At 38.6% G+C, this 24,500-nt stretch overlaps 3 protein-coding genes across 3 annotated transcripts in view; 2 read left to right on the forward strand and 1 right to left on the reverse strand.

Moving 5' to 3' along the window:
* The first annotated feature begins 10,142 nt into the window (after positions 1-10,142).
* Positions 10,143-11,260, forward strand: LOC125904366 (ladderlectin-like). The gene is made up of 4 exons (XM_049601718.1): positions 10,143-10,292; positions 10,400-10,534; positions 10,959-11,070; positions 11,190-11,260. Exons 1-4 carry the CDS (start codon positions 10,143-10,145, stop codon positions 11,258-11,260), a joined length of 468 nt encoding a protein of 155 aa, XP_049457675.1.
* A 1,928-nt stretch (positions 11,261-13,188) lies between these two features.
* Positions 13,189-19,296, forward strand: zgc:91910 (Zinc finger protein 706-like). The gene is made up of 4 exons (XM_049603015.1): positions 13,189-13,317; positions 15,771-15,921; positions 17,056-17,177; positions 18,187-19,296. The coding sequence occupies exons 2-3, from the start codon at positions 15,787-15,789 to the stop codon at positions 17,149-17,151; spliced, it is 231 nt and encodes a 76-aa protein (XP_049458972.1). The 5' UTR covers positions 13,189-13,317; positions 15,771-15,786; the 3' UTR covers positions 17,152-17,177; positions 18,187-19,296.
* A 1,020-nt stretch (positions 19,297-20,316) lies between these two features.
* Positions 20,317-24,500, reverse strand: part of bmp8a (bone morphogenetic protein 8a) — a 15,347-nt gene continuing 11,163 nt past the window's right edge. Inside the window, exons 3-7 of the mRNA XM_049603084.1 lie at positions 24,007-24,155; positions 23,699-23,878; positions 23,499-23,578; positions 23,191-23,301; positions 20,317-20,896 (exon numbers count right to left, since the gene is read on the reverse strand). Coding sequence (XP_049459041.1) covers positions 20,747-20,896; positions 23,191-23,301; positions 23,499-23,578; positions 23,699-23,878; positions 24,007-24,155 — 670 coding nt within the window. The 3' untranslated portion in view covers positions 20,317-20,746. The remainder of the gene's footprint in view (positions 20,897-23,190; positions 23,302-23,498; positions 23,579-23,698; positions 23,879-24,006; positions 24,156-24,500) is intronic.

The following is a 24,500-nucleotide window of genomic DNA, read 5'->3' on the forward strand; positions in this document are numbered from 1 at the left end:
GATTAATTTGATAATAATAATAATAATAATATTTTTCATGACTACTGGAGATTTATTTAGAGAGAAATTGCATTAGCTGTTTACAGTACGGTTTATGGTGACACATTATAATTGACTGTGGGCTCAATTATAGATCATTCGAAAATGTATGTAATGTGTTTGTGTAGAACAGTCTGAAGATGCTGTGTAGAATGTGTGGGAGGAGATAAGTTGAATTAGTTTTAGTAAAAACAGAGTGATGGACTTAATAATTTACACTAAGCTGGAATTTACAAAAGTGTCTCTACTCCACTCCTGTGAAATAATAACACCATTAATACAGTTAACAGTTGGTTTAGGACATTTATTAGGAACCGTAAGACACCGCAACTAAAATTTGGTAAGTTGCAGTTACCTTTAGATCAAGGAGGGATGGCAGTCCCCAGCATTTAACAGCTAGCTTCTCATTTTTAGTATCTGGTAGAGTACGGAATGATCCAGATTCTTAATGTGGTTAGATATTGGAGCATTCAGGCTGTGTAGTCCAGCTAGTCTTACTATATAATGACAAAAACTCTGTGTGTGGGTGTGTCTGTCTGTGTCTCTGTTCCACGTTTTTCTCCTCACTGACTTGGTCAATCCATGTGAAATTTGGCACAGTGGTAGAGGGTCATGGGAGGATGCGAATGAAGCAATATTACATCAGTTGGCCAAAGGGGGCGCTATAGCAACCAATTGAAATTGCAAACTTGAAATTGCATATCTCATGCCCCGTATGTCGTAGAGACATGAAACTTTGCACAGAGATGCCTCTCCTCACGAGGAACAAATTTGCCTCAGAACCCATAACTTCCAGTTATATAGATTTTCTGCCATTTTGAATTTTTTTGAAAAACACTTAAAATCGATCTCTTCCAATGAAGTTTGACCGATCTGCATGAAACTCGGTGAACATAATCTAGGGACCAATATCTAAAGTTCCCTCTTGGCAAAAGTTGGAAAACTTAATAAAACTGAGCTTCTATAAGGCAATGAATATTGCGGAGGGCGTGGCTCATCACATAAAGGTGTATAACATCTCAAGAGTTTCACTGATCACCAGGCAACTTTGTAGGCATATGACCACACATAATCTGAGGGGACCCCTCCATTATTGACCCCATCAAACAAAATGGGGGCACTAGAGAGCTAATTTCTTATCTAGGCCTAACCGCCATATCGATTTTTACTAAACTTGGTAGATATGTAGAACAGGACACCTCAAGGTGACTGGAGAAATTTAACTCTAATTGGCAACTGGGTGGCGCTACAACAACAGAAAAATGCTTAAAAATGGCTAAAATGCAACCGATCGCTGTGGCTCCCCCTGTGGTTTGTTTTTTTTTGTCCTAATTTTTGGTATGACTAAGTCATGGTATGGTATGCTGTACATAATCACGGAAACTGTCAGTGTGTCGTTCTGTCAGTCAGTCATTCTGTCTGTCCCTTGTTTTTCTACTCACTGACGTGGTCAATCTATGTGAAACTGCACATAGGCATTGAGGATTGGCATAGGTAGAAGGTGACAAAGCTACCAATGGCTATGGACTAGTCTCCTATTAATCCTGAATCTGAGAGAATGAGAGATTACAGATGGTAATTTAATTGTTAAATCTACACTAAAGACTTGGGATATCATTAAGGAATGGGGAAAAAGAAGTGATGTTTCATCACCAATCACTCAAATACAAAAAACATAATAATTATAAATAAAAAAGAGATTATAAGATAGATAGATTTTCCACCAGGGATGACAGATAATGGGTTTTCCATGTGAAAAAATGCAGCTTTTGCAATTCTGAAAGACTTAGGCTAAAATGTAAACAGCCTCAAACACACTTTTTAGGTTCCTACAAGATGTTTTATACAGAATCAAACTGTGTGGAAATTTAATCTGGAAATGTCATCAACGGAGCAATTCTAAATAAAACACCAAGCAATAGATTTATAGTAAGATGATGTTATGAGGCCCTATACACGTTCCTGTAAAGTGAACTGTGCAATCTTGCAAACATGGGCTCAGGACCTTGGGGTGCAGATAGACGAAGCTACAGGGATAGATATTTAATATCATGCTCATAACATATTCATGGTCAGGGAATATTGCGAAAATCTGGGAATAAATTCTTAGCAAAACATTTCTTCATCAATGTGTTTGTAAAGGTGTCTAATAACATATATAAAAAGATTTAAATTCAACTCCCATAGGAAAATCTGTGACAGTTGCTGAAATTTCAGGTACCCTGAACCTTATCGGTGAAAAACTGAAAATGTTTACCTCTGCCTCAAGTAGCTTGTGAGGGGTCAAACTAGAGGTTTTTCAGGATTCTGAATTGATTGCAAGCATTTGTTTTGCACCAAAACCACTCCTTGGTGGAAAAAAGGGCTACGCCTAGTTTTACGTGTAAATTTTAAAATCAATCAACCTTTTTATTTAGACTCCAGGTCCATTAAAAAAGACAGACAAACATACAATATTTAAAAAAGACAGTCATACCAGTGTTTCCACATATCAGACTGGTATCGTACAGTACTGAGGACAGGGTTAGTCAACATCATTATAATGGCATTACAAGAACTGTTAAGTCGACATATAAATTTGAATATCAATTGTCTCAAAAGAGTATGAAATGTGATAACTTGTACTTTACAAAAAAAGTTCACTTGCACTATACCATCTTGGTTTCCCAAACAAAATTCGCAGACGGCAGATGCTGGTCTTTTTAAACTTAATCTCACTTTTCCATCTTTTTACCTGTCCTGACAGGTAAAAAGATGGAAAAGTGAGGTTCTTATCCCCTTTTACTCTGCAAATCATAACAGAACTCTTCTTAGCGTTATAATTCACATCAAATTTTACACCATAATCAGAACATATGTTGAACAGCTCTTGAAACCCAGGACTGCTAGGCGAAACAATTGCCAAATCATCAGCATACATAAGATGATTAATAAGTACACTACCAACCATACAACCTGTTTTACAATTTCTTAACTGGTCTGAAAGATCATTCATATAAATATTAAAGAGGCATGGTGACAAAAGACCCCCCTGTCGAACACCATTACTTGTCCCAAATGGAGCAGAGACAGCATTTCCCCATTTAATCTGCATGCTCTGGTTAGAGTACCAGTAAGACAGGATCCTTATAAAACTGTCAGGCACTCCCCTCTGATGTAATTTTAAAAACAATTTAGAATAATTTATACGGTCAAATGCCTTTGATGCATCTATGAAACCAATTAAAACAGTAGAGTTCTGTCTTCTATATTTTTCCACCATTTCCTTCAGTGCATAGATACATAAATCAGTACTATGTTTAGCCTTAAAGCCAAACTGGTTATCAGAGGTGTATAGATATACACATAATCTGTCTAGTAAAATTCTCTCCAAAACTTTGGACAGCACACTGGCTAGAGCAATTGGCCGATAATTATCAATACTCCCCACCCTGCCCACTTTGTCCTTGATAAGTAAAGGACAACATAGAGTCTGGTAACACACCATGACTCATGAAACCTGTAAAACAAATAGCAAGGAGAACCGCTGCCCTCGGGCTTGCCAGTTTAAGGTGCTCTGCAGACATTTCATCTGAGCCACATGATTTATTATCAGCTAACTCTGAGATGGCTTGAAAACTTCCTTAGCTGCGATTTGCATAGTCTCAGAATTGACAATCTCACCCACTATGTAGGGGTCACTCTTAACACAATTAAATAGTGCAGAGTAATGTTTCCTCCACAGCTCAGCTATGTTATCAACACCAGAGACCCTCTCTAAGGTACATGGTAAAGATGTGGTGTTTGTGTTCAAAGCTCTCACCTCCTTCCAAAAACCAGTAATATCATTGTCAAGGAGCTTTTCTGCCATAGAGTCCGCTCTCATTTGTTGTGCACGTTTGTTGACATAACGAACTGCATATTTATAATTAGAATTAGTAAACTTAAAAGTAGCTTTATTCATTTATTTCAGTATCTCAAATACAACAATACTGCTCTACAATGTCAAATGTCTCCGGGATCTAGGTCTGAGTCTTCTCCAGACATCATTATGGATACAGTTCTTGCATGTAATGCCTCTACAACTTCTGCATGCTGAGATATACTTGAAACCATTCTTCTTGCAGCTGCACTGCCGGTTGCGGCAATCTCCATTACAATTACAGTTTGTGAACTGGAGTAGCTACTCACAGCTGTGACGATATACGAATATAACATCACTCCCTCTTGTGTGATATTGCTTAAATAACAAACGCTGCTCCACCATGTTTTGTTCTGACCCTTAGGATGGTCAGTAGGCCAGCCCCAGATGTCCTCATGGTCCTAGAAGGTTCATATGTCACAAGCATGTCAGAGGTATATTTGGGTGCTGAGCCACAGAGTGATTTATACACAAGCAGCAAGATTTTGTAATCAATTCTCAGGTAGCCAGTGTAAGGATTTTAGAACTGGAGTAATATCATATTTCCTATATATACTGAAAAAGTATATATACTGATTAATATCATCAGTGCTTGTTTTTTAACTGGCCCACTGTCATTTTGCAAAAGTGGCCCTTGCTCCTGATTCATATCTTACTGTTGTCTCTCATCTGTTATATCTGTTTTCTGTATTTCCTATCCCTCAAAAAAATGTTTGGGTTTTTTTTAAGGTTTGGTTCTGACCTATTTTACCTTGTTAGTGTTATAGTCTTTAATTTATGATAGTTCATTTCATAATCTAATAACTAAACAGATGAACAGACTCATTAATGGATGAAATAGCAGGCAGGTAGATAACTGCTGGACTGATTTATGATCATTTGGGTGGTCGGTTTTCAATAATATGACTTCTACCTTCTATGATTACCGTGGTAAACATCATAAAATACAAGGTAATAATAAAGCATGACTTCTGTAGTTTAGCTTGACTCATCTGTATTCATAAGCGAGCAAAATGCTGATGAGGAGAATTAATGCAGCTCAAGGAAAATGAATCTTATTTTATATTCAATTTGTATATTTACTTGACTTATTGCTAATAAGTGAACACAAACTGCAGTGAGGCAAATACTGAATAAATCAACAATATTAAATCCTTCTGCACCACTACTCTACTACTGTTCATTTTCTGATTTCTGTTGTGGCTCCTTTGTTGGGTTTATTTCAGTAAAATTAACAAGACACATGGCTGACAGGATGTGCATGTGTATCTTTCCTCCACACTCATCAAAGAAGGTTTAATTAAGAACTTACCAAAAATAAGGTGTAAGTAATGATACAGGCACTACATGATGCAGGGGAAGAAGACGGTCCGTTTTCAGGGCCCTTCCTCCTTCTCTTCCTGCCTTTCTTCTTCTCTTCCTCTTCTGGGAAGCTGCTGGTGTCATTCTGACTTTTGGCTCCTGCACAGCTGGTGTGACTGCCGACAGCTGTTGGGGAAAAAACATTTCGGAGCAAAAAGCAGTAAACGTGCAGAGTAATGTGTATAGAGGCATCTATAAATAAACAGTAAGGGGTAGATGTGAATACACCAAGATATATGCAGTATTATGGACATGTGCATCAGTTGCAGTCAGGGGCGTAGCACAAAATTCTGGGCCCTGTGCATAAGTAGTCGCTGTGCCCCCGCCCCCATCCTTCCTCTCTTGATTCATGTCTCTCTTACACACCTTTAATTTTTTTTTCACAAAATCACTTTGCATTCTTTCTTTTCTTTTTTCGTACTCTTTGGTACACTGAAAGATCAATCCCAGTGCAGGGGCGGGCTAAACCATTTTGTGTCTTAATGGGGTGAGAGGGGCCTCAGAGAGCTTACACTGTCTTTTGAATAATTTTAATCTTTTAACCGTTTTATTTCAGCCTTTAATGTAGTTATGACACTAATCACTTTGACATGAAAAAAAAAGCAAACAAAACCAAACTTTTCATTCCAGACTTTTGGAGTCCCCCACCTTCCCTACCCCACATGGGGCCCTGTGTAATCAGTCCCACTTTTCCTCCACTACAACACCCCTAATTACAGTGCAGGTAGAAGTAGAAAATATATAGTGCATGTGTAAGTTCAAGTAATACTAATATTAGTACATTTAAACAGCTATGCTATAAACAAAGTGTATAGATCCATTATGCACAGTATTGTGGTATAAATATGAATTTAAGGAATAAAAAAGAATGAAATAAAAGTCTCAGCTGACTAACCTTGTGTTGATAGTGAATTACCTTAGCCTATATTTGTGTTGTCCCAGTTACATTAAAATTTTGTTTCAGTTTCAGAATTAGTAATTTTTATCGGACGTCAATCATTAAACATTATCTCAACACTTATTATTATTATTATTATACATTTCAGCCACAGTTTGTGACCTATTTCCCATAAAATCATTATTGTTATTGTGATTGATATCTATGACTGCCTTTACTGTTAATCTAGATTTAGACAGATCAACAAGGGTTTATCTGAAATACTGGCAGTTTTCGTAATAAACCAGTAAACACTCTGATAAGTGTGTTTTAAAGATGCAGATTTCCTAGCACTTTACTGGTGTTACTGGATCCTAAAAGCTGTGTCACACCTGCTCAGGCTGAACTGCTGGATGAAGGGCATCAGATCATTTATCCACTGACGTAAAACCAATAATTAATTGTGCTGTTTGTGACTGTGTATGTGTGAGCGTTTATGGTCATGACACTGATAACTTGGCTCCTTTTTTCTTACAACACTTTATTAGCTGTCATATTCTTTTCATGTTGACCTTCAGTTCAGTCAATTTAGAAACAATCAAAGACTCATGACAGGGTAAGTTACGGACAGTCTCCAAAGTGTTTCCAGGTATGTTTTATATTCGCTTTGATTTTGTTTCGAGATGGTGATGACACCAAACCCATAACATACAGACAGTTTGCACCTGTTACTGACATTTTTAAAATGTGCATTCACAAATTTTAATCAGTGATATTTTTTGTTAATAAAAAGTAGGATTTATTCAAGCCATGGGCAGATTATGAGGCAGTGGGCCCCTGGGTACAGATATGCAAGGGCCCCAGCACCTGTCTTATATAGGATCAAGACACACAGACTTTGTGGTGATTTCGCATCTTGTTGTGGTTGTTAAACAATTTTTTGCGTTACTTTGATGTGATATGGTGTTGTTTTGAAGTCATTTTTAATCTTTTCTGGTCATTTTCTGTCTTTTTGAGTTTATTTTCTGTCTCTTTGAGGTAGTTTTGTGTTGCTTTGAGTTCATTTTCCATCTTTTTTGGTCATTTTGTGTGTTTTTAAGGTACTTCTGTGTCACTTAAAGTTAATTTTTTGTTCTGTTTATTTGGTTGTTTTGTGTCTTTTTGTGGTTGTTTTGCCTGTCTTTGTAACTGTTTTGTGTTTTTGCAGTTTCTCTGCAACTCTTTGTGTCTCTTTAAGGTGTGGTTGTGTCTTTGAGGTAATGTAGTGTTGCTTTGAGGTATCTGTCCATCTTTTTTGGTCATTTTGTGTCACTTTGATGAAATTTTCTTTTTTTATTTTGGTCATTTAGTGTCTTGCTGTGGTTGTTTTGTGTCTTTTTCAGGTTCTTTTGCCCATCTTTATAGCTTTTTTGTGTGTCTTTGCAGTTTCTTTGCATCTCTTTGAGGTCTGTTTGTGTCTCTCTGTGGTCATTTTGAGTCTTTTACTGGTCAGCATGTGTTAATTTCAGTAACATTTAAGAGGCCCCCTGACACTCTGGGTCCCTGGGCCTGTGTCCAGTGGGCCCACTCAGTCATCAATCCATGATTCATGTCATTAACCACATTGGGGCTGTGACCTCCCCCCTGCTGCTGCACAGACAGGTATTAAAGAAAATACCCTTTTTAGAATGAAAATACAGACAGTACTTACTGACCCTCATGCTGAGAAGAAGTCCAGTGTAGTTTTTTAATCCACAAAACTCGTTCGGGGTATCGGAGGATAACAGCTAGACAGATTTTGTGCATGGAACCCACATTTTGAAAATGTAATAAAACTCTGTTAATGCATTTCAGAAACATTAGAACAGCTCGTCCGTCATAATCCAAGCGCCCTGAAGCCACGGCATGCAAAATTGACTTGAAAAGACGTATTTTACTCCACTTTTATAGCATCATTTCTCACTGTGGTCAGTTAGCCTGCCCTGCAGGCGCACTGTGTTTACATGGCAACTTGCATGAGACTAGCTGGTGGCTAGTGGTGGTGCTAATTCTTGAGTCTTAAATTATGTCTTTTCAAGTCAGTTTTTCATGTTGCGGCTTCAGGGCACTTGAATTATGACGGACGAGCCGCTCTGACGTTTTTGAAAAGCATTAGCAGAGTTTTATTACATTATCAAAATGTGGGTTTCATGCACTTCAAGTGTAGCTGTTATTCTGGCTAGCTGTTATCCTCCTAAACCCCGAACGAGTTTTGTGGATTAAAAAACCACACTGGACTTCTTGTCGGCATGAGGGTCAGTAAGTACTGTCTGTATTTTCATTCTACAGTGGCCATTTCCTTTAAGAGTTTTACTCAAGAGCACAACTGCAGCAGAACTTGATAGTCTGGGGATTTAAACCAACAACGTTACATCATGATAAGCCATAAGTCCTCTTCTTCTAAATTCTGACTAGAGAACTGTCGTGGCCAATATTAAAGGGGTCCCTTGAACTCTTCCCTCAAGATGTCTGGATCAGTGGGTACTCACAAACTCCCTCAAACTTAAAAAAGGTTGCTCCCAATTAATTTCTTGTTCCTTACAATCAATATTCTCCTTCAAATTAAAGCTGTATATTTGTCTTTTTAAGGAAAAAGGACAATCAGCCTATTAGAAGAACTATAAATTGCCTAATAGACATAACACATTAAAACAGGACTGTTGTGGAACTCAGAACATTAACTGCACTGATATCATTCTATACACCTCAGATAATTAGAAATATTAACCATAAAATAAGAAGACAAAGTATATCAGTGTGTGATTCCCTGTTTTTCAGCTCACCTTTAGCCTATATTTTAACAGCATAATCAAACCTATGAAATTCAGTCATGGCTTTTGGTTTTGGTGTGCCACCCCTATGAAAAAATTCTGGGGGTGCCACTGAATGCTGCTGAACAGTAAGGCAAAGCAGCTTTAATTACAGTAGGTAGTCACTTCAAACACAAAGCACTTTAAAGAGGCAAAGAAAAGCATAATGTCATTAAATAAGCAATAAAAACCAGAGTGAAGTCAATTAAAATGTTACTTTCAAAAAATCAAATGAATAAAATACATAAAATTAAATCAAATGGAATAGATCAGAAATATAGCGACAGTAAGCTGTAAATTGCCCTAAATACAACAGAAGAAATAAAATTGCAGTAGATAAGCAGTCTGATCGGTAAAGATGAGGAAGTCCTGGAAACAAATATTTCATCACTCTCAGACTTAACTGATGTGACCACAGAGATCAAACTCCACTGATAATGACAGTCATTAACACGTGTGTTATAAAAACAGATTTCCGTGTTGTTTGTGTATATAATGAGCTCTGCAGCGCCTCAGCAGACATTCAGCTGAGAGATTTCACTACTGAAGCAGGTGAGACTTTCAGGCTTCGTGCATATGATGATGTGAGGTTTCATTTGAACTTCTGTATGAATAACTGCACATCCAGATGTTGTGTGATGATGTTTGAATTCTTGCATTGCAGCATCACTGTGAACAATGAGGACCGTTTTTCTTCTCTGTGCCGCCTTCGCTCTGAGCCTTGCAGCAGGTGGGACAGAACACACAACACATCTATACATTATCATTACTGAAATCTGATTTCTATATTTTGAAAAGCCTCGACTAGTTAAGTTTTGATTTAGATTTTGACACTTAAGAACGGTGGTGCATCTTGTCATCTAATGCCCAAATGCATACCCGAAAAGTAGCTTTTTTTTACATTGTTAACTGCAATTTTGCTTCTTTCTTCACACAATAGAGCCAGTAAAGGAGGAGCCAGCTGCTCCAGAAACACACCAAGGTAAGAGAAGTAACTGCAACAACTTCACAGTGACATTCAGCACTTTTTCTGCTGTTCTGATTACACTAAATGTTATTTCACTGTACGGTTTCATAAAAGGAACCAGTCTTTGATAAATTCATTTTTGTTATTCTACCAGATGGGTCAGTCAAGATGTTAGACAGGACAGAGGAGAAGGAGGAGGAGGTGATAGAAAAGATTCAGGGTGATGCCAAGCGAAACAGCTGCCCGCCCGGCTGGTCCAAATATGGATCTAGATGTTTCATCTACATCCACAGAGAGGTGCCCTGGGTAGATGCAGAGGTAAAGCCTGACACTTCATTCACTCCCTGATATTCACATTGAAATCCATCCAGTTTATCTATACATCCACATATGTATATGTCTTCAAAGCTGCTCTTCTTTTACAGAAATTCTGTGTGCGTAACGGTGCCAATCTCGCCTCTGTGCATAACCCAGGAGAGTATGAATTCATCCAGGAGGTTGTGAGGGGGAGCACAGGGCGCTTTCCTCAAGCCTGGATTGGCGGGAATGATGCCATAAAGGTAGAGAACAAAAACTTTTTCTGATTAAGGCTGATTAAATTTAAGGGGAGACAGCAGGTGAAAACAGGTGAAGGTGGTTAATTTTGAGAATCTGGGCTTTTCCTTCCATAACATGTGCTCTTTCAGACTAATGGAAAGAAAACATCCAAAATACACATTTAGGAGTTTATCTCAGGTCAGGTTTCTGCTCTGGAGATGTATGCAAAAGGCAAATATCAAATTAGATAATGAATCATTTGCATATTTAGTAACAAAAGTAACAAAAAATATCTTAAGTGAGTAATCAACTGGGAAAATTTTATGGTGGTATCTGTACCTGTAGTGTCTCCCCTTCAGATTAAGAGCCTGTCTCACTGTCAATAAATGTGAGTTTCTTGCTGAAGAATAAAGTGTTTGACAGTAATTCATTCTGTCCGTTTTACAGGATTTTGTATGGCTCTGGAGCGATGGGTCAGGGTTTTATTACCATGATTGGAGCATGGCTGAGCCTGACAATCATGAAAACAGCGAGAAATGTGTTGTGATGAACCGACCAGGTACAGTAACACTGTGCGATAACAACCTTCACACTTTCATGAAACCAGCTCACTCTTTGCAGGGAAAATATCACTTCTATAATACTAACTGTAACTCTTCTGTCTCGTCTGCCTCTTAGGTGACCTCCTGTGGGGGGATGTGAACTGTGAGCTGAGGCGTTCCTTCGTCTGTGGAACAAGACCAGTTTAAGTAGTCAGAATGTAGAAATTCTTATTGTAGCTGCTGCTTTACTTGGGGGGGCACAAGATACTGGATCACACAACAATGTAAAAAACATACAAAAAAATTCTATACTCAGTCATCAACTACTATAATGTAACATCCGTTTCATAACAGCAGTCATGTTCAGTGTGTTGTTTGTCTAAAAACTGTAAAAAAAAATGTTTTAAATAAATAAATAAAAAAAGTGATTAAGCAAGATGAAATGTCTGAGTTTCATTTTTATTTCTGTGGAGCAAAATAAAACCGTTTAAAGAAATCTGTCTCATTTTTGGACGGCTGGCCTTAGCGAGAATGTAAAATAATTGATAAAACTAATTTACCATAATTCTACAAATAAAATATAAAATATATAATATATAAAATATCACTGTGAAGGGTTATTTGGTTGTCTTTTATTATGAAATCTGATTGCAGTAGGCTAATCCATTATCAGGGTAGGGGACAGAGAGAGTACATCATCAAATGTTTAAGGAACGCAAAATAATCTTCTATAATGTTCTAAAACCTCACAGTGAAAGCTTTAAACAGTAGAGAAAAATGGTCTGAAATGTCCTGAGATTTCAGATTAGAAACACCTCATTGATGAGCCTAATGACCACCGCAGATGTATATGTTTACTTACTGATTCAGTTATATGTACAGGCATTAAGATGGATGTATTAAAAGGTGAAAAGATGCCCTCTGAAGCTGCATATGCATAGGGCTCAGATTTTTGTGCTATGCCACCCAGTTTATATGTAAGACTGTGATCATACTGTACATCATATCAGCTTCATTTTTATTAACATCTTCAGTAATATTAGTTCTGACAATGTGGTATCTGAACCTAAATTATCTAATCTAAATACACTTTCATTCATTCATCTTCTAACTGCTTCATCCTCTTGAGGGTCGCAGGGGGGCTATCCCAGCTGACATCGGGCGAGAGGCAGGGTACACCCTGGACAGGTCGCCAGACTATCGCAGGGCTGACACATAGAGACAAACAACCATTCACGCTCACATTCACACCTACGGACAATTTAGAGTTATCAATTAACCTAGTCCCCAATCTGCATGTCTTTGGACTGTGGGAGGAAGCCGGAGTGCCCGGAGAGAACCCACGCTGACACGGGGAGAACATGCAAACTCTGCACAGAAGGGCTCCCACGCCCGGGATCGAACTGGCAACCCTCTTGCTGTGAGGCGACACTTGTTTCATACAAAACTCATCCTTTATAATGTGGAAGGACTCATTCAACCTATGATGTAATTTGAAGTAAAACAGTATCATTCTGTTTATCACTCTTTTAACCACTATACCTCCCTAGACTTAACAAAAGTTGGTATACAATGAAGCTGTAGCTGCGTACATAAAGTGAAATTTCAAGAATAAAAAAGATAAGATAAGATAAGATAAGATAGCTCAGAAGCAAAAAAATAAAATGAAATAGAATAAAATAAAAGATTAAATTAAATTAAATTAGTGTTAAATATGATTACAAATATTACAAAAATACAAATTAGATAAAAGTAAAAAATATAAAATAAAATCTAGGCTATATACACCCCAATTACTAATGCAGATACTGTATGGCCATACTTCGCCCACACATATATAAACATATATATATAAAAAAATAAAGTATTAGTATTGTGGTCAATAAGCTTTTTCCCCCAACTAAAACATTTAACACATTTAGATTTAGTTCTCTGCACTGAAAGGAATTTTGGTGGGGAATTCCGTATAGGATCCCAAATCCTTTATTAAGTATAGACTATAATACAATAATAAGCCCTAAAACATCATTTAAAAAAAAAAAAAAAAAACATTTTTAACTCTATCTGAAAGCCCCAAAATTTCCTGAATACTGAATGGGGCTGCCTCTGCTAATAAAGCTGCAGTTCAGCTCCAGGCCTGCTGGCGGCATTGCCCGTGTCTTTGGCGGGTTTTGGTTCACTGATTAAAGACCCTCTTTAAACGCTTCTCTGGTTTTCATAAAAAGAAACCGACAAAAGAGCGAAGAGGGAGTCACATCTCGAAGGTAAATCCGACTGAAAACGACAATTTGTGCTTTTATTCAGCAGCTGCAAATTATTTCGGTATTATCTAATAGTGACTTGTATTCGAAACTGTTTCATTTATACTCCAACAACACTGTATTGCGTTGTAACTCGGAGTCACATGCCGTCTCAGCCTTAGGTCTCAGCGTCATTGGCTAGCTGGCTTAGCTAACAGTGTTAGCAAGGCGGCGCCGGTGGACGAAAGGCCTGTTCGGAGGATGCTAACAAGTAGCTTAAGTGGTTGTTTAAAATAAGTTATTTAGAAACAACGACCGGGAACAATTAGCCAAAACATTCCAACAATAAATAATAAGCTATTCACAACTGGTTGAGAACTTAAATGGAAAGACCAATGTTAACGGTGCTTTAGCGTGGTAATCAACATGGATAACTGTAACGTTACGCTAGCTAGTTAAAGTCACTGCTGTTGTGAAGTCAAGAGTTAAAGGATTACGTTTTTGACGTTAAGGTTAAATCTACTTCACTAGCCTCGCAAGCAGCCAGCCAAAGCAAGATGTTTATTTGATGACTATTGCTATCGACCTAACTTTCATCAGTTTCGCTAAAGATGATGCTAACGGTGCTGTTATTTCTCCCTCTTGTGCTCGCGAACGGGTTGGCATTGGATGAACGAGACTTAAATAGACCTAGTTTTAGTGAAATAAACATAGTTATGTCGTATCATAATTACTTTTCCAAGAGTGAAGAGCTAAGGGTTTGAGCCACATTGATACTCGCTTAAATACATCACACATGGTCGAATAAGTACAAATGAATGATTGTAATCGAGGAAAAACTTACTAATGGAACCAGGAGATACAGTGGGCTACCAGTTTATTAGGCACACCCGGCTTAATTACTGCAGTTAAATACAACAGTCCTGCAATAAATTCTCTGTTCTTTGAGGTCATAATTTTCAGGGTTTGTTGATAGGATTTTATGGTAATTTTGGAGGATGAAATTTGTTGTATGATTGAATTTAACAGAGTTATATAAAGAGATGCGTGTAATATTAAGTTTAATTTAAGTTTAGTCAGTTTGGAGCTCTGTAACATAAAAAGTAACTTTGCATGATACTTGTTACTACTGTCACTATATTCTGCAACAAGTGCATCAGACAGATGATCTGTGGGAAAAAACTCATGTCCCTCCTCCTCCTCCTCCTCCTCATCCTCCTCCTCTCCCTCTTGTTATTGTACTGCAGTGCACCAAAAACAGCAAGGTGGAGCACAGGAGCTGTCAATTATGCTCATGAACTGCAGTCAAACTGTCAAACTAGGCAGCGCTGATTAAATATGAATCAAGATTCAGTTCCTGAATTGCCTACCTCCTACCTCAGATGTTTTCGGAAACGTTTAGCATACTGTTGAGCTGAAAAATTAGTACGTTTTTGACCTGTCCTGCACCATATTGGAAATGGTCATCCAAAGTATCAAACAATGCCCACTGACTGGAGCACGTTTTCTCATTTTACACCTGAACAGTACACTAAAATATGTTTCAGAAAAGATTTGAGAATGTTGATACATATTTAATCAGCGCTGCCCAGGTTAACAGTTTGACCGCAGCTCACAAGCAGTGATTGACATGGTTGACAGTTGTGTCAGTCTTTGGGTCTGATTGAGTGTTTTCATTCATAATAAGATTGTGTATGTAGTTAAACGTAGGAAACAACCAATAATAATATATTTAAATTATATATCATTATATATGAAATTTTGACCTCAAAAATATTATCTAGCTAATTCTTTTTCTTTTACTTAAACTAGCTTTTTATACCCAAAATGTACCTGCTGCTGGTCATTTTCCGACCTGCATTTATTTTTCAGAATAATACAAATGGGGGAAAAAAAGATCTGCAGTATATAATTAATATTTTGACATCTAAATCGCTATTATGAAGCCGCAGTTCCTTTTATTTTGAAAGTTAATGACACAAATCAAACCTTTGACCCTCACGTCACATTCGTCACCAATGTGGAGGACCCCAGCAATGAAACTTTACAGCCCGAGGATGACGTGGCAGCGTATTCAAGACACCCAAAGAGGATCCTTTTGAGGTTCTATGGTGGTGGAAGGAGCATGCTAAAATGTTTCCTAACCTGGCTGTGATTGCACATAATGATTTTGCTCAGCATCGAATGCAAAGAGACTTTTACTCTGTTGGATTCGTAATTCAAGAGCAGAGAACCCAACTTAATGTGGCTGTAGCCTGTGTGTGTTTGATCACAAATGCGGGGTTGGGTTGCAGGACTGAACAGGTGTGGGCGTGTGCGGCTTTGACTTAGACATAATGGCGGGTAACGGGTTGGTTCTCAAACTCAGCTTTGCGGGGATTGGCGGGTGCTGGTTTTCAAAAATGGACCTGTGCAGGCTGTGATCTAAAATATGTGCCATGGAAGTAATCGGTGGTCTCTCTTTGTTATTCCTTTAGGTCAAAGTCGAGGGCCATGGCTCGTGGGCAGCAGAAGATTCAGTCTCAGCAAAAGAACGCCAAGAAGGCAGCAGAAAAGAAGAAAGGTCAAGCTGCTGACCAGAAGAGTGCAGCAAAGGCTGCACTGGTCCACACCTGCCCTGTCTGCCGGGTGAGTACAACACCTGCAGCTGACTGCTGGTTAGAGCCTGACAGATAATTTATTTTGGGAGCCGATCCCGGTTCCAATATTAGGGAGTAAAAAATTCTGATATTGAAATATCGGTAGATATATCCTGAACTCAGATATTTCAGTCATTGTTATTCAGTCATAGATATAGTAAAAAGTGATCATGACGTTTATTAGCTCATCTGTAATGTATTTCACAAACTACATGGCAACTAATCATTAAGACTTGACACCACTCCATTATCTGCTCAGCTATGATGCGCACTGCCAGCGCTGCTAGTGTTAGCGATAGCAGTGACCCTAATTTCCCATCATGCCTGCCTAACGTGGGACTGAATATTTTGTTGAGTTTGCTGTTTTTTTGTTTCAACAGCAGATGTTACTTTTTGTTGATGTGTCTGCTCAGAACATGGTGGTTTATGGTAATAATAGTCATTTTTGTTCTGGTTTATAGTGTGAACTGTTAGTGAGTTGGCTGTTACACTTCTTGACCTCAGATATAGTTTGTTACAGTGACTCTAAAAGTTCTTGTTCCATGTGTTGAATGACATGATAGAGTAGACATTACTGCAGCTTTGTAAGTCAGACAGTAGGTTACCGCGGTCTGCCGGACAAACAATGTAATTACTTTGTTTCCAGGCATCTTTTTATGTCTCAAATTCTGTAAAAACATTTTCATATTGGCACATATAAGACAACATATAGGCAGATACTGGTATGTCTTTGATAGGCTAATGGAGTCATAATATACTATGACTTTTACCTTGTACAACATACTACACTATGACTCATGTTGAACTTTTTTCTGGCACACTACACTATGAATTTAAAAAAAAAAAACTTTTTATGGCATAGTATGTATACTATACTATGACTCTTTTTTCTATGATGTACTATGTTTTGACTTTTAAATTTTTTTTTTTTTTTTTTTTTTTAAATCCAAAGCAACGTCACAGTTGAAAACACCAGTTCATTAAATGACAGTTTAAGCACAGAATAATTGTCTGTAGGACTCTCCAATTATGACAAAGGTTAAAATGCTTTCAGTCAACTGATTTATTAATAGACTAGATAAAATAAACTGAAACTATGATTTTTTTTTTCTGTCTTTTTCAGACACAGATGCCCGACCCCAAGACCTTCAAACAGCACTTTGAGAGCAAACACCCCAAGTCTCCCATGCCCCCTGAGCTGGTGGATGTTCAGGCATAAACAACTGCTGACAGGATCCAAACATGGTGAGACAGAGTTGTAAAGTTTTCTCTCTGACTGCTTGTTAAATGAAACCCCTCAAAGTTTCCTTTTATTTGGTGTTATCAAGGTGCAGTCAAATTATTGCAATCAGTAACAACTTTTTGGTCCTGTCTACACGTATACAGATACTTTTGAAAACAGATATTTTTAGCCTCCCCTTTAAAAATAATCCTGTCCACATTACCTTTTTCAAAACACCTATTGGAGATCTCATCTCAGTCCCCTTTGAAATCAGGACAAAGAAGCTCACTCATATGAGTGCTGCGTGGACATGCATGCAAGTTTTTCTTCCTCTCCTCATCAACAACAATCTCACTCTCAAAGTTATTCCACCATCTGCTGGTTCAACCAGTCTTGATGATCTTTAACTGGTGTTTCTGGTGGATTTGAAATTACAGACGCTGAGGTGGTCCAAATAACAGACTGTGGATTTGATTCCATTCCTTTGCTGCATGTCACCCCCTCCTCTCCCCCCTTCATGCTTAAGTCTGTCCTGTCTAATAAAAGGCAAAAGCCCAAAAATTTATAAATATATATATATATATGTACACACACACACACACACACACACACACACACACAGTATCTCACATAAGTGAGTACACCCCTCCCATTTTTGGAAATATTTTATTATATCTTGTCATGGGACAACACTATAGAAATGACACTTTGATATAACTTAAAGTCAGTGTACAGCTTGTATAGTAGTGTAGATTTTCCTTCCTCTGAAAATTACTCAAAACACAGCCATCAACATCTAAACAGCTGGCAACATAAGTGAGTACACCCCACAGTGAACATGTCCAAATTGTGGCTAAAGTGCCAATATCTGTAATGTGCAATAACAGATATAATATACAATAATCTGTATATGTGTGGACAGGGTCTTTATTTCACCAAACTTCAGTCACTTTTCTATTTTTGTACAATGAACAAAACACTTAATATTTTCTAACCATTACCATAATACTAAAAAACAACAAACTGTTGCAGATGCACAATGACCACGGACTAAACATTGAATCGCTGCGCCTGAAGGATGTTGATGACGAACACTGGGACCCATCAGTATTCATGGACAGCATGTTGGGATGCAGGGAGGGGGTGGATGTGTGTATGTGCTGTGTATGTACATGTGTGTTTGTGTAAGAGGAAACAATAACAACGGGGCAAAAGTACACCAGCACCCCACTTTTATATTTATTATGTAAAACTACCTTGCTATTTCAGGAGGGGACCTGCAAGATTGCCTGCTAACACTGAATTCAATGATGTTGTGATGAATTACTGGGAGATGTTATGAGTCTGAAAACGCTACCGTGGGTATGGAAAAAAAAAACGACATATATCTGAATATGTGGCTTGATAGGAATAGATGGCACATAAAAGACCCTGACCCTGTAAAATCACTCATCTGCAATGGATGTGGCACTGCTGTTGAGTTTTAATCTTGTAATGCCAATCATGTATTTTCATTCGGGCAGAGAGTATTTGAAAAATGAGTTTTCGTCACCATTGGCCTCTAAAAATGACTACAATCATATTGTGTAAGCTCAGTATTTTTTTGATAATGGCAAGTGCAGAATATTAGCTCCTCCAAACTTTTTTCTTAGGTTCAACAAGAAAGACAGACTCGACAGCTTTGCCTCCTCTGTGCTGCTGCTCCACAGGTGTCCACACTCAGTAACACCTTACAACAGTACCTCACATTAAACCACACAGCAAATCTCATCGTATGTCCTATTTTTCCCAAAATTCTTCTTCTCATTTTTAAAGTCGTTCTTCTCAGGCATGTCTTGGCAATAACACCATCTTTGTCCCACTTCAGTTTAACCAGGACACGATTTGCTCTGTGCACATGTATGCTTTAAGCAGTTGGCAGATTGGTTGTTCATTATTTGAAGAATCTCCAAGAATTGAATTAGATTTACAGTAAAGAAATTAATTCATTAACTGCCAGAATGATTGATCCCTGTTTTATTTTTTCTTTTTAGGTTCTTAATATATTCACTAGCAGGCAAAAACCTCACTAATTTGCTTTCACTGTACTTCTTTTTTTTTTTTTTACCCTTTTCAATAAATTGAACAATGTATTTAATGTGACTGGTCTCCTCAGCTGATTATGTGTACATGACAACATGAAAGATGTGATTAATTACATTTACAGCAGTTATGGTGTTGATGTAAAGCATAATTTCTGAAAGTGTACAGAGATTTATTATGACATACTATACTATGACATTCTTTGTGACATACAATACTATGACCTACATCAATCAGCCAAAACATTGAAACCACTGACAGGTGAAGTGAGTAACTTTGATTATTTTGTTCCAATGCATTGTTCTGCTGGGAAACCTTTGGTTCTGGCATTCATGTGGATACCACCTGACATGTTCTACCCACCCAATCACCGTTACAGACCAAGTAGATCAAGGGTCAACCTGGCCTCTAAATTCCCCAGATCCCAATCTGAATGAGCATCTGTGGCACGTGCCATTAACCCACCTCACAACCCACTGAACTAAATGGATCTGCTGCCAACACACTGGTGCCAGACACTGCAGGACACTCCGTATTGGCGCACACAAGAATCGTTGAGCAGATTGGGACCAGGGAAATTTAAAAAGTTTTTGTAGTGAGGCATGCTGCTTTTTGCTGCCGGGGGGCCACTGTCACTGGGGAGTACTGATGCCATGAGGGGGCGTACTTGGTCCACGACGGTGTTTGAGTGGGTGGAACATGTCAGGTGGTATCCACATGAATGCCAGATCCAAAGGTTTCCCAGCAGAACAATGCACTGGGACAAAATAATCAAACTTCAACTGTCAGTGGTTTTAATGTTTTGGCTTTTTGATGACATTTTCATGATCAGTCCTTTGGTTTATAAAATGTCAGATAATTGTGAAAAAAAAGTCTGTGACAGAACTTTAAACCCAACAGAACCCAAGTCCAACAGTCCAAAACCCACATTTACTTCAGTGATTTGACATTCGATGTATCATTTACACTGAGCCACTAGAGTTCTTCAGCCCATTTCAGCCATTTTGAATTACAACCATAAGCCAAGAGAGTGTAAGTAATTTTTTATTAATTTCAATACAATTTTACATTTTCTCTTTATATAGCCTTTGTGTTGCAACAATAATAGTGCTTTCATTTAATTTCTTTCTTGTTAAAAATAAAACAGGCATCTCTAAAGGTATGTACTGCTGAGTAATCTGCCATTTAAACCTGTCTATGGAGATATCTGAATTAATTTGCTGTTAAGAAAGGCATAAAAAGGTTGTTTCCCAGTTTGGGGAAAAGTTTGCAAATTTGGATATAGATACCAAAGACCCAGAAAATACTGCAATTAACTCCTAAATCAGAACTTTGACACATAATCACAAACCTGTTAAATTAGATTTCTGCTACCTTTGTCAATCAACCTGTTAGCCAGCGTTAAAGGTTTCTGCAGAGTTCATGACTGTTGGGGTGGAAAAAAAATCATCCATGTACATTTTTGATTGGCTTTGGACTCTTCAGGGTCCAACTGGAACCTTACTGATTCTCATAGACACCCACAGGTCTTAACCACCATGTTACGGTGTTTTTTGAGGATGACGTTGTTGTTGTCGTCATAGAAGAGGACGGAGATGGGGCTGAGCTTAGTGGGGGCGCAGCATGCCTTAGGAACCTCGTCAGGTTTCAGGAGGTGGACCTGCAGCAGCAGAGAGGAATGCAGTTAATATTGATAATTAAGGTATTAAACTAAAGCCCATTTACTACACTGAAAGGAGTAATCAGATCCTTTACTAGGAAGTAAAAGTACCAATACAACTATGTAGAATTACTCCATTAAACATAAAAGTCCTGCATGCAAAATGTACATAAAGTATCAAAGGCAAAATTACTCATTCTGGAGACACATGTCCACCTCATGCTGACGTTAGATCGTTAATACTGATGCTGGTTTTACATACTCAGTATGCGGTAAGATAGTTAAGTCCAGTGGTTCCCAACCTAGGGGTCGGACCCCTCCAAATGTCACAAGAAAAATCTGAGGGGTTGTAAGATGATCAGTGGGAGAGGAAAGAATAAAACCAAAGTTCTGCCACACAAATTGTGAATCTTTTCTGCTTTGGTCGTATTTGAGAGTTGCCATAGATGCAAAAGGAAATTATAAAAGGAGAATAAATGCTAACTAACCCCAGGGGAATTGCTAACAAAGCTGAATTTTAAAATGTGACAAGGGGTCTTCACTAGACTGCTATTTTTATAAGGAGTCACAAGCCAAAAGGGTTGTGAACCGCTGGTTTTATATATATATATATATCATTGTATTGTATTTCTAAAGCCAATCATACAGTGATGGAAAAAAGTTTTCGGACACCTTTAAAATTTTACACAATCTCAAATATTATCATGAAATATTTGTGGAAAAATCTTTTTTGTGTTTCAAAAGGTGTGGCTGCATTAGACAGATACAAACAAATACAAATTATATTTTTTTGTTTACTGTTTACAAGAAAAACTAACAAAACTAAATTCTTGACAGTTTCAATATGTCAGTTCCCAACATTGTCGGTATCAAAGTCAACAAGGGGCAAGGGGCATTATCTTGTTGAAACATCCAGTTTTTACCTCGACGGAACAGTGCACGCGCAGAAGGGAGCATGTGGGTTTCGAGAATGGTACAATACTTGGTAGAGTTCAATGTGCCATCACAGACAGTGAGATGACCAACACCAGCAGCACTCATACATCCCCAAACCATGACACTGCCTCCACCATGCTTGACAGTAGGCACTGTACATGCTGGAGATAATGCTTCGCCTGGCCTTCTGTGTACCCTCACATTAGTAGGAGGAAGATAAAGCTGGAAACTGGACTCATCTGACCACAAAATCTTCTTCCAATTCCTGGCTGTCCAGTTCTTGTGTGCCTGGGCCCAACAACGCCGGGCTAACCTCTGTCTCTCATTGATCAGGGGCTTCTTGATAGCCTTGTAGGACCTTAAGCCATGATCTAAAAGTCGGCCACGTACAGTGCGGGTGGAACACTGGACACCAGTTTGGTTTGACCACTGCTGCTGAAGCTCCTGTGATGTCATTCGGCGGTTTTGCCTGCACATGCGGATCAGGATGGGGTCATTTCTTGCTGAAGAAACCCTTGGACACCCAGAGCTTGGTTTGTCTTCCAAGCTGTTGGTTCGTCTGTATTTCTGCAGAGTGTATCCAACTGCTGAAGGACTGCATCTGCACTTCCTGGCTATCTGGCGGCAGCTGTACCCTTCCTGGCTGAGAATCTTTATCTTCAGGCGTGTTTCCTGCGTTAGGTTCCTTGTTTTAGCCATTTTTGTGTCTGAAGAACTTTCAAATGTGCTGGCTTTATGTAGACACGAAGCTTGGCAACAAAAATTGTGTCTTTTAATAAAAAGAACGACCTTCATCACTGGTACCAAAATGACCCAATACTCAAAATTTCTTATGTATTTTTATGGAACCAATCAATTTTAAGTTTTTAATTGGCTTTTTTAGGATTTATTAAGTATTTTAGCTGTGACTGTACTAAAAGAAATTGCACTTGAAGACCTAAGAGTGATTCTTAATGCAATATTTCACAAATGCATGGGGTGTCCGAAAACTTTTTTCCACCACTGTATGTTGTTTTGTCTAGAAATTAACCAGCAACTATAACTGTCAAATAAATGTAGTGGAGTAAATGGTACAATAATTCCCTCTGAAGGTATAAAGTAGCATGAAATGGAAATACTCAAGTATTTAAATACAGCACTTGAGTAAATGTACTTGCTCAATACTGGACCAATTTGAGGAAATAAAAAAAATAAACAAGTTACCCTTTAGGTAAAGAAATAACTGTATGTAAAGCACCATAGCCCCACACAGGAAAGGGGCAGTATTGCAGCATGTGTTAGTATTCTACTTTCTGTTCACTTGTCTAATGTCAGGATGAAGCAACAGTGTGTTAGATGTGCGTCGTCACTGTACTGACCACTTGCTGGATGAGGGCGTGGTTAGTGGCGTTCATGCAGGAGCCCAGAGGATAAAAACACTCTCCGTCACAGTAGTAAGCTGAGTATCCGGTGGGGGCCAGAACCCAGTCCTGAGCAGAACCACAGAAATTTAGTCGCAGTCAGGAAATTCAAGAAACGTTATCTATTAAGAAATATATCATTATAATAATGACAGAAAATAAGGAAGGATCAATATTGCCTGCATCTATCAAACTGCTGAAATGTAAAAGATGAGATTAAAAATCCTTCACATTTACTGCTACTTAAACTTAAAGTCGGAGCTGACCTTCCATCCCAGGTCACTGAAGCTGACGTAGAGTTCATGTTTTTTACAGGGCTGACCTCCGTTGTTCGCAGGGCTTCGATCTGAGCAGAGAAGACGAAACATTTAGAAATATTGTCAGACACAAACAAAAGATGAGAGTATTCAAGTAACATGAAAGCATCAGATTCAGAGCTGTACTCCAACACAGCCTGGAGCCTCACTATGGATGCTGGGGACTGGGAGGTCGTATTTAGGTTTCTTCTTGCGGGGATGTGGCTTGACAGCTCGTGGCGGCCGACACGGCACCTGACTCTCCCTGAAGAAGGTCACCATGAAGGGCTGTTTGGAGCGAGGGCCCCGGCGTCCCACCAGCCCGATCCAGCCTGCAGACAGGGAGCGGTCTGGGAGAAGAAACAGAGCAACAATTCTACGACTTCAAAATAAACCTTTTTAAAATAATTTAGGTGTAAATCACCCATTAAGTACATTTAAAAAAAAAAGGATTATGACGGTTCTGCGGTACACCCACCCTCCTCTGTCTCCACATAGAGACGTATGCCCAGGTTGCTGCGGGGGTGGAGGAGCCAGTGGTTGGAGGCTGAGGTGACGTCAAAGGCCAGCCAGCCCTCCTGTCCTGCAGGCACCGACTGCATGTCCAGCAGCACCAGCTCTGGCTCTCTGAGCACACAGACAGAAAATGATGTACATCTAATCAGTTAATCAAAGCACACACCTAAAAAATGTTTTGAAGTGTCATGATAAATAATACATTAGCTGCACATCTGACAGTGTTACACTTTTTCAAAATCAAAGCTGGCATTAGTTTTGTTTTCTCTCTGTCTCTCAGGAAGTTCTTTTGTCATACTTTAACCCAGAATTTACTGGGAGATGTCAAAGGTCAGACTCGGCTACAGATAAGCACCTCAGATCTTTTGGGGGATTTTATTTTATTTTATGAGGATAAAGGGCTTGAACCTTGTTAGTCTGTTTGAAGAATGGAGCTCCTAATTGCTGGTCCACACC

This window comes from Epinephelus fuscoguttatus, linkage group LG17 (genome assembly GCF_011397635.1).
Source record: "Epinephelus fuscoguttatus linkage group LG17, E.fuscoguttatus.final_Chr_v1".
Classification (NCBI taxonomy): domain Eukaryota; kingdom Metazoa; phylum Chordata; class Actinopteri; order Perciformes; family Serranidae; genus Epinephelus; species Epinephelus fuscoguttatus.